The sequence below is a fragment of the Bos taurus genome, chromosome 23 (genome assembly GCF_002263795.3).
Source record: "Bos taurus isolate L1 Dominette 01449 registration number 42190680 breed Hereford chromosome 23, ARS-UCD2.0, whole genome shotgun sequence".
NCBI lineage: Eukaryota > Metazoa > Chordata > Mammalia > Artiodactyla > Bovidae > Bos > Bos taurus.
In genome coordinates, this window is record NC_037350.1 from 12,735,063 (window position 1) to 12,750,526 (window position 15,464).

At 39.1% G+C, this 15,464-nt stretch overlaps 1 protein-coding gene across 1 annotated transcript in view; it reads left to right on the forward strand.

Annotated features, from left to right (window-relative positions):
* DNAH8 (dynein axonemal heavy chain 8) overlaps positions 1–15,464 on the forward strand; it is a 328,304-nt gene that overhangs the window by 174,493 nt on the left and 138,347 nt on the right. The window contains exons 58-62 of the mRNA XM_024983878.2: positions 5,005–5,168; positions 6,873–7,065; positions 8,440–8,562; positions 10,287–10,417; positions 13,585–13,738. Coding sequence (XP_024839646.1) covers positions 5,005–5,168; positions 6,873–7,065; positions 8,440–8,562; positions 10,287–10,417; positions 13,585–13,738 — 765 coding nt within the window. The remainder of the gene's footprint in view (positions 1–5,004; positions 5,169–6,872; positions 7,066–8,439; positions 8,563–10,286; positions 10,418–13,584; positions 13,739–15,464) is intronic.

Genomic DNA, 15,464 nt, shown 5'->3' on the forward strand with positions numbered 1-15,464 from the left:
TTGATGATCCCTCTAAATACATTCTTGGCTTCAGAGAGGCCTCATGCTTCTTACCTCACTGGCTGCCTTCTCTAAGTCCCCACTCTCCCCCCTCCTCTAAGTACTGTGGTACGCCTGATCTCCATCCTGGAACCTCATCTCTGCCTCCATTATGACCCAGGTAGCCTCATCCAGCTTCGTGGCTTTAAATGCCATCTCTGGGCTGATGACTTCAAAATCAATACCTCCATCCCAGACCTCTCTCCTCAACTCCAGACTTGTTTCTAATGGGCTTACTTAGTAGACACCACCACTTTGATATCTAGTAACGATCTCAAAGTTAACGTGTCTCTATCAGACTTTCGTATCTTAATTATCCTGCTTCTCAGGCTAAAACACAGGACTCCATCCTTGATTTCGCTCTTATTCCCTACATCCAGGCCATCAGCAAATCTTAGTAAGCAGGCTTTCAAAATACTATATCCAGAAGTTGAGTGCTTACTGCCACCTGACTGTGATCACCCTGATAGACGTTTCCATTCCCTGCCCTCTAGACCAGGCAGCAGCTTCCTAAACAGTCTCCTTGTCCTCCTAGAATCTGTTCTTTACATGGTCCTAAAAATGCTTTTTTAAAAGTACATCAGAGATCATTATTCCCTTTGTTTTATTTTTTTTAATGAATTAATTTATTTTATTTTTTATTTTTTTTTAAATTTTATTTTATTTTTAAACTTTACAATATTGTATTAGTTTTGCCAAATATCGAAATGAATCCGCCAAAAGTATACCCGAGTTCCCCATCCTGAACCCTCCTCCCTCCTCCCTCCCCTACCCTCCCTCTGGGTTGTCCCAGTGCACCAGCCCCAAGCATCCAGTACCGTGCATCGAACCTGGACTGGCGACTCGTTTCATACATGATATTATACATGTTTCAATGCTATTCTCCCAAATCTCCCCACCCTCTCCCTCTCCCACAGAGTCCATAAGACTGATCTATACATCGGTGTCTCTTTTGCTGTCTCGTACACAGGGTTATTGTTACCATCTTTCTAAATTCCATATATATGTGTTAGTATACTGTATTGGTGTTTTTCTTTCTGGCTTACTTCACTCTGTATAATAGGTTCCAGTTTTATCCATCTCATTAGAACTGATTCAAATGTATTCTTTTTAATGGCTAAGTAATACTCCATTGTGTATATGTACCACAGCTTTCTTATCCATTCATCTGCTGATGGACATCTAGGTTGCTTCCATGTCCTGGCTATTATAAACAGTGCTGTGATGAACATTGGGGTACACGTGTCTCTTTCCCTTCTGGTTTCCTCAGTGTGTATGCCCAGCAGTGGGATTGCTGGATCATAAGGCAGTTCTATTTCCAGTTTTTTAAGGAATCTCCACACTGTTCTCCATAGTGGCTGTACTAGTTTGCATTCCCACCAACAGTGTAAGAGAGTTCCCTTTTCTCCACACCCTCTCCAGCATTTATTGCTTGTAGACTTTTGGATCGCAGCCATTCTGACTGGAGTGAAATGGTACCTCATATTCCCTTTTTTTTAAAAAAAGATTTTCTTTTAAAAAAAAAAGATAATGCAACTTTTCCATTTTATTTATTTATTTTTGGACCCATAGTGCGGGCATATGAGATCTCAGTCCCCTGACCAGGGATCGAACCCGTATCCCCCTCAGTGGAAGCATGGAGTCTTAAGCACTGGGCCACCAGGGAAGTTGCTCCTTACTCAATCTTAAAATCACCAGTAGATTCCCAGTTACACTGCAGTGAAACATTCCACCTGCCCTCTGCTCTGTCAACCTGAGTTGGCCCCTGCTCACTGCTCAGTAGCTCAGTGGTAAAGAATCCACCTTCAATGCAGGAGACACAGGTTTGATACCTGGTTGGGAAGATCCCCTGGAGTAGAAAATGGTAACCCACTCCAGTATTCTTGCTGGGGAAATCCCATAGACAGAGGAGCCTGGCAGGCTACAGTCCATAGAGTCGCAAAGAGTTGGACACAACTGAGCCACTAAACATACATAAACACCCTTCTTCCCTCCCATTGTTCTTCTCCAGCCACACTGCCCTTCTCACTGTTTCTTGAACACCCCCAAGTTTTTATGCTTCTGGACATTTGTACTTTGTTTGACTCTTCTCATCATCTTACCATCAGAGGGGCTTTCTTAGATGATTTTCTCTAAAATAACTGTCCATGACCCCATTACAGGCCTTATCTGTCTCCTGATCCTTCATTTGTTCTTACTATGACTTTTATCATGATTATATGTCTCTCTGTTAGTTTATATTTGTTTCCTATTTATCACTAGGCTCCCCCGCTTGAATAGGCCCCTGATGGCAGCAGATTTAGCTGTCCTATTTACCATGATATCTTGGTAAGGGTAGTGGGAGATACTCAAAAATAGTCATAAAAAATGAATGAATCTTCCTCCTCTCCCCAGCCTCAAATAAGCAGCTTTCTTTGCATCTTTTCTTCAAATTTCCCATTTTCACAAAGCACTCTTTTAATCCATTCATGCCTAGTCTATCTCTTTACTTTTATATTACTTTACATAGCTTTAAAGGAGAAGCAGGTGAGAAAAAAAAGAAGTTAACAAAAATTAAAAGAAAATGTTGAAAGATGAGGTAAGAAGCAGATTAATAAATAAGAAAGAATAGGGTAAGAAAGGACTTCATTTAATTCTCCCTAATGGTTGCTTAAGTTGCCAACAGCTGCCGTCATAACTGCAGTCTTTTACAGGAAAGAAAAAAAGTAATGTTCACATAGCCTTATCCCTTTATTTGTGCATATTTGTAATATAAGTGCCTGCTTTACATTTTGGTGAGTAGTATGAACATTTTAGCTTGGAATGGAACTGAAAGCAAAGAGGGAAAGTGAAAGGTGATTGCTAATATATCATTTCTCTTTATTCTATCTTCATTTGCTACCTGCTGTTTTTAACTTGCACTGTGAATTAGCCTGTAGAAATTACTCTGTAAACTCAATAGGGTACTTTTTCAATATAGAAAGGGCATATTCCATGAATAAGTGCTAAAGAAAGCATTTACTTTCCTGAATTACTCTTATGGAAAGTTTGCTTTATATTTCCAGAGTTCTCATTGTTTCACTTACAAAATTATGCTGGTGGTATCAATTACAATCTTTACACTTGGGCAGCCATACTTCCCACACCTAATGCCTCAAGTTTATCCTTTAACTGGTACCTCTTTGTATAAGAATGTAGAAGGTGTCATATTATAGCTTTGCCTATTTGGATTTAGAAGTGGGTAGAAATAATAAGTAACTTAGTGTTCAAACAAACAAGCAAAACCCACAAAAACTACTAAGTATTTATAGCTGCATATCATACTTGCCTGCCAATTCTATTGTGGATATAGAGATATATGAAAGCATATTGACTGAGTTTGGATCCATAAGTGAAATCTAGATTATGATAAACAAATGTATTTGTGGAAATCCAGATGCACTCAGGACCTTAATCAAAGCAACCTATAAAAGATGGTTTTTCTTGACTTTAGACATGAACTTTCATTATTCTTAACCAAATGACCACCAGCTCACAATCAGTTTTTTTGTTATGACATATTTCCATTTTGACGTAGGATCACAACAAACTATGGAAAATTCTTAAAGAGATGGGAATACCAGACCACTTATCTTCCTCCTAAGAAACCTGTATGCAGGTCAAGAAGCAACAGTTAGAACTGGACATGGAATAACAAACTGGTTCAAAATTGGGAAAGGAGTAAAGGCTATGTATTGCCACCCTGCTTATTTAACTTATATGCAGAGTACATCATGAGAAACACTGGGCTGGAGGAAGCACAAGCTGGAATCAAGATTGCTGGGAGAAATATCAATAACCTCAGATATGCAGATGATGCCACCCTTATGGCAAAAAGCAAAGAGGAACTAAACAGCCTCTTGATGAAGGTAAAAGAGGAGAATGAAAAAGCTCATTTAAAACTCACCGTGAAAAAACTAAGATCATGGCATCCAGTCCCATCACTTCATGACAAACAGATGGAAAACAGTGGAAACAGTGGCAGACTTTATTTTCTTGGGCTCCAAAATTGCTGTAGTTGGTGACTGCAGCCATGAAATTAAAAGACGCTTGCTCCTCGGAAGAAAAGCTATGACAAACCTAGTCAGCGTATTAAAAAGCAGAGACATCACTTTGCCAACAAAGGTCCTTATAGTCAAAGCTATGGTTTTTCCAGTAGTCGTTTATGGGTGTGAGAGTTGAACCATAAAGAAGGCTGAGCACCAAAGAATTGATGCCTTTTAACTGTAGTGCTAAAGAAGACTCTTGAGAGTCCATTGTTCAACAAGGTGATCAAACCAGTCAATCCTAAAGGAAATCAATCCAGAATATTCATTGAAAGGACTGACGCTGAAGCTGAAGCTCCAATACTTAGGCCACCTGATGTGAAGAGCCGACTCACTGGAAAAGACCCTGATGCTGGAAAAGACCGAGGGCAAGAGGAAAAGGAGGCGACAGAGGATGAGATGGTTGGATGGCATCATTGACTCAATGAGTCTAAGCAAACTCCAGGAAATGGTGAGGGACAGGGAAGCCTAGCATGCTGCAGTGCATGGGGTCACAGAGTCGAACATGACTGAGCGACTGAACAACAGTAACAACGATTTCTATAGACACACTAATAAGGTTAATAATGATTAGGAATGCTTATGCTTACAATTCACAGTTTTTAAAAACTCAAGGAACAATGGCTTGGTCAAAGTCAACTCATGGGGCTAGAACAAGAGTTAGAATCTGCATATAGTGCATTATCTTGAGTCCATCCTATTCAAAGCGTTATGGTCTTTTATATTTTGGTTTATTTATGATGCGTTTATTCCATAAATGCTGTAACAAAAATACAAACTTAATTTATTTGCCCAGTCTCTTTTATATAAAATCGGAACTTTGAAATAAAATCATTCTAAAAGATTTTTGGTTTTATCTTGAATTGAAATTGAAGAGTGTTTCTTTTTCTCTCAACTCTAGGTGAAGATGCTGCCTACTCCTTCTAAATTTCATTACATTTTCAATCTGCGAGATCTTTCCAGAATTTGGCAAGGCATGTTAACCATAAAAGCTGACGAGTGTGCTTCAGTTCATGTTCTTCTGTCACTTTTCAAACATGAGTGCAACAGAGTAATTGCTGACAGGTGTGTATTGCAGTGCTTGAGTTTAAATGTAATATATAAGCAGTTTATACTACTAGATTAACTCCTGCATTATCTACTCAAATAAGTAGAATATTTTCTTAAATTGCTCTGAGGCTTATGACACATGGATGTCATTTCCTACCTGCTGGTCACCTTGAAAAACCACTCCACCAATTTCCTTGAGTATCATTTCAATAAGACATTTTAAAAATATGCCCACATTATCGGCGCGTTGACAACATTCAGAGGCAAATTTTGGTTATGTATAGTTTCTAAAAAAAACTTGAAAGAGCTTGTAGTGAGAGCTCTGTTGCATGGTGACATTTGGTACATAAACTAAGTCATCTTTCTGAGGCTCCGTTCGCTTGTCTATAAAACATGACGGTGATGCTGGTCTTGTTGTTTAGTCACTAGGTCACAGCTGACTCTTTTGCAACCCCATGGACTGTAGCCCATCCGGTTCCTCTGTCCATGGGATTTCCCAGACAAGAATACTAGAGTGGGTTGCCATTTCCTTCTCCAGGGGATCTTCCTGAGCCAAGGAATTGAACCTGTGTCTCCTGCATTGACAGGTGGATTCTTTACCGCTGAGCCACCAGAGAAACCCAGTGCTGTTCTTACAAAGCTGTAAAGGACCTACTACAATGTCTCACACAAAGTGGCCTCTGTCAAATATTAGTCCCACTCCTTCCTCCCTTCCCACTCTGATGTTATAAGTGTGAAAAGAACCTTCATACACTGGGTGTGCACAGACCCAGAAAGAGGATGCTCATCCACTACTGGCTGTCAAATTCTCCTCTTCTGTCGCAAGTTTCAGGGATCTTGGGCCTCACCCAAGGGACTTACCTGTTTTGTTAAAGAAAAAAATCAATCACACTTGTTAAAACAATAAGACACTCATCCTTTATTCAAGACTATTGTGATAGATGTAGGGACTATACAGTGAGGTTTTGCAGTAGGGCTGAGAAATGGACTCAACTCTGAATACAAGCAGGGAAAAGTGAGAATTTATAATGGGGGAACAAAATGGGGGAGTTTGGATGGGAAATTACTAAGAGGAAATAAGGGGGTTATGGGAGGATTCTGCCTAAACTCGGAGAAGGCAACGGCAACCCACTCCAGTACTCTTGCCTGGACAATCCCATGGACAGAGGAGCCTGGTAGGCTGCAGTCCATGGGGTCGCAAAGAGTCAGACATGACTGAGTGTCTTCACTTTCACTTTTCACTTTCATGCATTGGAGAAGGAAATGGCAACCCACTCCAGTGTTCTTGCCTGGAGAATCCCAGGGACGGGGGAGCCTAGTGGGCTGTCGTCTATAGGGTCGGACACGACTGAAGCAACTTTGCAGCAGCAGCTGCCTAAACTGATCTAACGGGATTCTTGCTAAAAATGGGTGATGCAAAGAAGGACATGAGAGTCCAAAATTTCGGGCCTGGTTGGGAAGAGGATTCAGAGGAGCTTGAGTCTGGCCACAGAGAGACACAGTCAGTATTTTCTGTAAGTGACACTGTCAGGGTTATAACTCTCTTGGATGGAGTTCGGTCTGCCTCTGGTCAGAAGGCTGAACATACTGTTTCTGTGTTTTGAGGTAATGGATGTACAGGGTGAGGGCTGAGAAGATGTGGAGAGAGGTTAAAACCATGTTCAGTTAGAACAGATGCCTTCCTAGTTTGCATTTCTTACTCCTGTATTTTTCTTTTAGATTTATAACGCCTGATGATGAGCAGTGGTTTAATACACAACTTGTTCGTTCAGTTGAAGAAAATGTTAGCCCAGATGTGGGGTCATATATTCTTCCTGAGCCATACTTTGTAGATTTTCTCCGTGAGATGCCTGAGCCAACTGGAGATGAACCTGAAGACACGGCATTTGAAGTGCCCAAAGTCTATGAATTGGTATTCTCAGGCTTTTTCGATCACTCATCTAGCTAGATATTTCTCCCTGCACTGGAGTCCCCCTTTGGAGTTATCATAACTTCTACAATAGTTCTATGTTTCATGTCATCATACACCAAGTGAAATGTTTATTTCAAAGAAATTTAGCAGCCGTCCCATTAAAGTCAGGTATAAGACAAGTATGTGTGCAGTTATCTTGATTACTTAATATTGTTTTGAAAGTTCTAGGCAGTGCAACAAAATGACAAGAAGAAAATAGATGTAATTATCAAAAGCAAAAGTGTTAGGTACTGACAGATATGATTGTCTCTTAATATAATCCAAGAGATTTTTAAAAATCAGTTCCAACTACTAAGAGTTCAGTTATATGACTAAATGTGATATAAATCTATAACTGAATAAATATCCTCTATATTAGCCAATGGGCCAAATCCAGCCTACTGCCTCTTTTTGTCAGATTTGTGAGCTAAGAAGGGTTTTGCATTTTTAAATGGGTAGACAAAAAATCAAAGAACAATAATATTGTGTGACACATGAAAATTACACAGAATTCAAATTTCATTGTTCACAAGTAAAGCTGTATTGGAACACAACCAAGCCCATTTGTTTATATATTGTCTATGACTGCTTTTGTACTACAAAAGTGGAGTTGAATGACCATATGGGCCACAAAGTCTAAAATATTTACTATCTTGCCCTTTATAGAAAAAGGATTGCCATCTCTTGCCAATAATCCCAAGATAGGAAATACAACATAAAAGTATTTCATTCAGTTAGCAATAAATATGTAAAACATCTAGAAATAAATGTGATAAAACTTTACTTGGTTAAATGGCAACACATTGTTTTCCATAAGTTAACGTATAGATTTAATGACACTTGAAGCAAGACTCCAAAGAGATTTTTTTTAAACAGGGTCACAAAGAGTAATTTTGAAATGCATGTTGGTCAAAGAATTAAATGGGGAGCAACCATTTGCAAAAGAAATAAGTGAATATTGATTTCAGAATAATTTGACTACATACATAATGTAAAATTTCTATATATTTTTAAAGCTCCATAAGCACTGTTAAGAAGCAAATAAAAACTGAGAAATACATTTGTTATATTACAGCCTTAATTAACATGGACAGTAGTTGGTGCTGGGATTCCTAAAGGAAAAGGTTAAGAATAATTTCATATTGGAAACCAACCAGTTAGGTTTCAGGATCTGAAAATGGAAATAACTAAAAGTCAATTCATTCATGACAAATTTTTGGAAATCCATTAGGTTTAACTTTTTTTTTTTTAAGAATTACTTGTGAATATGTTTGCAATTATAGCATTCCAGAATTTTGGATCTTAAATATTATTTTTCTCTCTCCCCACTCTTAGGTACCATCCTTTGAATTTCTGTCTGAAAAACTCCAGTTTTACCAGAGACAGTTCAATGAAATCATTAGAGGAACATCTCTTGATCTGGTGTTTTTTAAAGATGCAATGACTCATCTTATTAAGGTTCTCACTATTGATTGTTTACTGATATAAATAGATAATGTAAAAGCTTAGTGAATTTCACAGATAAACTTTTTTAGAGAATACATATATAGTATCTGATAGTTAATAGAAGAGAATCTATAGGTAAAGTCGGTTCACTCTCTAACAAAACAAAGGCTTAATCAGGAACCCCTTATTTGAATCCATCTATATGACAGCAAATGTTTTTCAAGGGCAAACTGATAGGTTTTGTATTCGACTCGCTGAGTCAAAGAGTTTTACCTTTTTAGCCAGTAAGCTGGAGAACTCTATGAAAAAAATATTCCCTCAAACTATGTTTTGGTGTAATGGAAATCCCGTTGCCCATGGAGGAAAAGTTGATGTATTTAAAAATGTCGATTTCATGATTGACTTACAGACTATGTGGAAAAGGAAAATGTGGGTATACAGGACTGATAAAAATAGGAACCAACTGGAGGCATCACCTAAAAGAAGTATGGCTTGGATCCAGGTGTGAAAGGCTGCAGGAAGGAGTTGTTTGACTATGTAATTTATAGATATAAAAAGAGTTTCTCCAACAAATTGGAGTAGGAAGGTTTCATAAAGAGGAGACAGTTAACTCTGTATTTATCATAGAATCGTCTTCTGCAAAATTGGTAAATTTACATTCATCTATTCAACAATTAATAATTATTATTTTAAAAGATGTTTACTTATTTATTTAGGCCATGTTGGCTCTTAGTTGTGGCACGTGGGCTCTTTCATCATGGCACGTGGACTCCTGGTTGTGGTGCATGGGCTTAGTGGTTCTGAGGCATGTGGGACCTTAGTTTCCAGACCAGGGACTGAACCTGAATTCCTTGCATTGCAAGGCAGATTCCCAACCACTAGACCACCAGGGAATCCCAACAAATAATTACTGAGTACCCACAGTGGCTTGGTCTTAGGGGCCTGGTACCCTGTTCTAGGTGCAAAGCACATAAGCGATTAACGTATTTAAAATATAATAGTAGATTTGACACATATCAAGGTGTCTGCCCCCTGTAAAACTTGGATTTAAAAAAATTCTTTGCTGTGGTGATAAATGAATTTAACGATCCATCTAGATTTTCTTCTAATCAGTGGTATTAATGTAAAAGACAGCTTTTAAGCAATGTCTCCAACTGACCCGCATAAGATTCAAACCACAGCTTGGGCCTTATCCTCTCTGTGAGGAAATCTCCTTAGAAAAGCAACACAAAGCTAAAGGCTGTTTCCCTAAGTTTTTTCTACAGATGTTTCCATGCCTCCATTGTAAATAGAATTTTGGTACTTTTAAAAAATTTTCACTGGCAGAGATATGGTAGAGGTAGCATTTGCTGTAGAGCTACGTAGCACTTGGTTTCTGCTAAGTCAGTGTGTTAGACTGATGATAATAAGCAAACAGTTCTAAACTGCTCCCTGCAGATTGGGAAGAGCAGTTCCATTACCCGTTGAGTCTGAAAATAATAAAATTACACACACACAGAGCAAATCATTTTAAAATAGGAGAGAGGAAAGCCAATTTGCACTCTTTTTCATGATGTAAATATAGATGGGCAATGAAAGAACTGGAATTGAATAAATCAATATGAACCCTTGTACATTAAATGAGAAAGTCTAATGTAGTCTCAAAGCATGTGGTCAAACCTTGGACCCATTTATTGCAAGCAGCTGTAAACAGCTGAATTCTATTTTCAAATATATACTATTTTATTTCAAAACAGATTTCACGAATAATCCGAACATCATGTGGAAATGCGTTGCTTGTGGGTGTCGGTGGGTCAGGAAAACAAAGTCTTTCAAGATTGGCCTCTTTTATAGCTGGATATCAAATATTCCAGATAACATTAACCAGGTAAGATAAAATGAAACACGCCAATATGTTTTTTTCTCTATTGTTGATTTCACTGGAGTGAAATGTTTGCTTAAAAAAATTACATATATAATTATGACTGATTTGCATCATTGTATGTGAAGAAAGCTGAGTGCCGAAGAATTGATGTTTTTGAACTGTGGTGTTGGAGAAGACTCTTGAGAGTCCCTTGGACTGCAAGGAGATCCAACCAGTCCATTCTGAAGGAGATCAGCCCTGGGTGTTCTTTGGAAGTAATGATGCTAAAGCTGAAATTCCAGTACTTTGGCCACCTCACGCGAAGAGTTGACTCATTGGAAAAGACACCGATGCTGGGAGGGATTGGGGGCAGGAGGAAAAGGGGACGACAGAGGATGAGATGGCTGGATGGCATCACCGACTCGATGGACGTGAGTTTGAGTGAACTCTGGGAGTTGGTGATGGACAGGGAGGCCTAGTGTGCTGCGATTCATGGGGTCGCAAAGAGTTGGACACGACTGAGCGACTGAACTGAACTGAACTGAACTGATGGCAGAAAGCAACACAACATTGTAAAGCAATTATCCTCCAACTAAAAAACGAAATAAAAAAAAATTCCAATAGGATTTATCTGCAGGTTCAGTGGTTAAGACTCCATGTTTCTACTGCTGGGGGCAACAGTTTGATCCCTGGTCAGGAAACTGAGATCCTGCATGCTCCTGGGCATAGCCAAATAAACAAAAATAAAAAAGATTACAACAATATATTGTATTTCTTTTTCAAGTAAACGTTTTTATTTCAGGGTAATGTACATTAAAAAAAATGTTCACAAATCATGGGTGTCAAAAAGTAAGTACACCTATGTAGTTAGGTCACAGATAAAGAAATAAAACATCACTAGCACCCAGAAGTACACCTTGGGTCTTGTCCCAGTCACTACCCTCCTAAGGGGAAGAATATTCTAACTTCTAAGCCCATTGCTTTACTTGGCCTATTTTTCAGCTTTATGTCAGTCGAATCGTATGGGGTTTCCTCTTTAGTGCCGTTTTTGTTGCTTGCGTGGTGTTTGTGAGAGTCACCCATGCGGCTGCGTGCAGCAGTAGTTTATTCTTTTTTATTGCTGTGGAGCCTCCCATTTTATCACATATTGCCACAGTTTGCTTGTCCATCGTACTGTTGATAAACGTTTGCGGGGTTTTCGTTTTGCAAATACAGCTGTTACGAATATTCCTGCACATGTCTGAGTATACTCCTCGAGATAGAAGTGGTGGGTATAACAATGCAGGGGGAGTGAGGAGAAGAGGCCAGGCAGAGGAGGAAATCTGACGTGGTTTCCAGAAACCCGAAGGCAGAGAATTAGCCTAAAAACGAGATTAAAGCCTGAAGAGTGGTGACTAACCTTTGAGTGGATCAGATGGGGGCGGAAGCCACATTGCTTTAAGGAAGCAAAGAAGCAAATATAAACAAATTTTAAAACTCCTCAAGAGGCTTAGCTGTGAAGGAAAGCAGTGAGAGGGATCTGGACCTACAGAGGGTGTGCTGTGACCATGTCTATATATTGTAAAAGCAATGCCTAACAGTCTGCTTAATTTAAAAAAATGAGCAAAATGGCTTTGTGACTTCCTTGAGTGGTCAGTGAGAGGGTTGCTCTAACACCGGGCACTTCTGAGAAAGGATGCGGACTATGTCGCTCTCACAAGTGCAGCTGCTTCTCAGCAAACCAACCTACCCGTTTCCCTTTTTAATGAGTTCTCCCCCTTGGCAATTATTTTGAGGGGATATATCATCTCTTCTTGATAGTATTCCTTTTGCTGAGATCTACAAGATTAACTATAATTCCACCCAGAAGGGCTTCATTTCCTCTCCTAATTTAAAAATAAGCTATGACATCTCTTATTTGCAGAATCTAAAAAGAAATTATACAGATGAACTTATTTACAAAACAGACTCACAGACTTACTAGAGAATGAACTTACGGTTGCCAGGGGGAAGAATGGGAGGAAGGGATAGTTAGGGAGTTTGGGATGAATATGTACACATTGCTATGATTAAAATGGATAACCAACAAGGACCTACTGTATAGCATAGGGAACTCTGCTCAATGCTATGTGGCAGCCTGGAAGAGAGGGGAGTTTGGGGGAGAATGGATACATGTATATGTATGTGTGAGTCCCTTTGCTGTCCACCTGAAACTGTCACGGTGTTGTTAATTGGCTATACTCCAATACAAAATAAAAAGGTTAAAAAAATAAAAGTAAGCTATTATACGTTTAAGTGCAGTTAAGGTACATCATCTCAAATGCCCATAACAACCTTTACAAATTTGTAATTATCTTCATTTTGCAGATGAGTAAACAAGCTGTAAAACATGAAGGAACTTTTATAAAACTTCAGGGCAGGGATTTGAACTCTGGTCTTCCTGAATTTAATGTCAGTAGTCTTTCCATTAGACCCTATGAATTACACAGAACTCCCTATTACTTGCACTGTGAAACCTCCTTCAAATAAGGACTTCTTTATAATCCCTTTCATTGGCATCTACCCACGAGGATTTACATGCCACACTTAGGAAAACGTCTGCTTTGCTTTTACACATCATATCACTTCTGGTAGCACATGCGTTTAGTAGGAAACAGGGTAAACGAGAAAAACAGAGACCAGGCTCATCTCTTTTCAGAATCTGTGACCACATAATTATAACATTTCTATTATTTATATCACATTGCATAATGCATCTCTGAATCTAGTCGCTCAGTGAGATGTGAAAATTACCATTATATGTAATTTATCACTACTTTTATTTATAATTTATCTATACCTTCTTACCAATATAAGCTCATCCAAATATCTGATTAGTTTAAATATTACATATATATTCACTTGGGCAAAAAACATCTGTTGGCTGAGGACTGTTGGATTGTAGGGAATAAAAGTTCTTTTCCTTGTTCCCAATTATTCTGTCTGAGTCACTTTTGGTAAATTCCCCACTAAGTTCTCAAGCTAAATAAAACCTATTTATTTAGAGTGGTAATGTACAGCTGTTTAGCTCTGTGTTTTCTAGCAGGCACTATTAACTTAGAATCTATCAGAGCAGGTGTGGATTACGCTCTAATTATCATGGATTGTATCGTGTTTTGAGATAAATGATGACTATATTTTCATTTAAAGCTTTCTGCTCCTTCTCTTCTTAGGTCTTATAATGTGAGTAATCTCACAGATGATTTAAAAGGCTTGTACAAGGTTGCTGGTGCTGATGGCAAAGGCATCACTTTTATCTTTACTGACAACGAAATAAAAGATGAGGCATTTCTAGAATATCTCAACAACCTGCTATCTTCAGGGGAGGTATGTCTCCGAAGTAGAGAAAGAAGTTATATTTTAAAAATGTAAATCTGAATAGAGAAAGCAGCAGTCTTTCAGAAGTGAGGTATTTAGGGACTTCCCTGGTGGCCCAGTGGCTAAGCCTCTGAGCTCCCAACGCAGGGCGCCCTGGATCAATCCCTGGTCAGGGAAGCAGATACCACATGCTGCAACTAGGGTTTGCATGCTGCAGCAAAGATCCCGGATGGCTGCAACTAAGACCTGGCACAGCCAAATAAGTAAATAATAATTATTAAAAAAAGAAGGGAAGCCATTTGGCACACGTTTTTCATTTTAGAAATGATTAACACATGAGGTTCAATAGATTTTTTGAAGTTTCTGTGAAATTAATGCTGCTTACCTCCAGATATTTTATATGCTTTCTTCCATTTTAAGTGTGGTTCCTTATTTGTCTCTTAAATCTTTAGCTTAATCCTGTAGTTTATTTTAGGAAAAGCAAAGTTTATCTATCTATGTATCATTTATCTATCTAAATATCAGGTGTATAGAATGGTTGAAAAAGTTACACTAACTGTAAATAGATGTGTATGTCACCACTGAGTGCCAAAGAATTGATGCTTTTGAACTGTGGTGTTGGAGAAGACTCTTTAGAGTCCCTTGGACTGCAAGGAGATCCAACCAAGCCATCTTACAGGAGATCAGTCCTGAGTGTTCATTGGAAGGACTGATGATGAAGCTGAGGCTCCAATACTTTGGCCACCTGATGTGAAGAGCTGACTCATTGGAAAAGACCCTGATGCTGGAAAAGATTGAAGGCGGGAGGAGAAGGGGACAACAGAGGATGAGATGGTTGGATGGCATCACCAACTCAATGGACATGAGTTTGAGTAAACTCTGGGAGTTGGTGATGGACAAGGAGGCCTGGCATGCTGCAGTCCATTGGGTCGCATAGAGTCCATGGACATGACTGAGTGAGTGAACTGAACTGAATGTCACTACTGCTGACACCATTTTTATCATCACTTCTTTGACCACCCACATGCTTGGTACTTTATTAGAAGGATACACAGGACTCAGCATATAGTTGAGCTTATGATTAAGATTTATTGCAGCAGCACAGTAAGGATTTTCAGCTGGATCAGTAAAGAAAAAGACACATCCAGGGGAGTCTGGGGAAATCCATATATATGCTTCCTATTAATATGTTCTCACTAAAGGGTCCATACAGAATGTGTTTTTGGTGTGAAGTGAAAGTGAAGAAACGTGAAGTGAAGTGCAGAAACACAGGTGCTCTTTCTGTTCAAGGAAGCTCATTTGAGACTCAGAATTCAAGATTTTCTTAGGGGCTGGTCATGTAGTTGTTCTCTGCCTAGCCGCAACTGCCAAAATTCCAGACTCCCAGAAGTAAAGCAGATGTTCACCGTATATCCCAATGTTTTTATAAATAGTAGGTACAGTGGAACAGCCTTATTGATTAGTAATGGAGCCTTCCTTCCAAAAGCCTAGTTCTCAGATGCCAGGCGAAGGCCAGCCCTGCGAGCACACCTTGCGTGTGCACTCTCCCCTTCACAGTGACGTGTCTGGGTGCTTACTGATGCATGCTCTAGTTAACTATTTTGGAACCACAGTTGAGACTGACTGTGAATCAGAACGAAGGCATCACTGGACATTTAAGTGGTGATTGGAATGGTAAACAAGATGGCTTTTTGGTAATAGCTATTTGAGCAAAAGGAAACTTAATTTGCTCCTG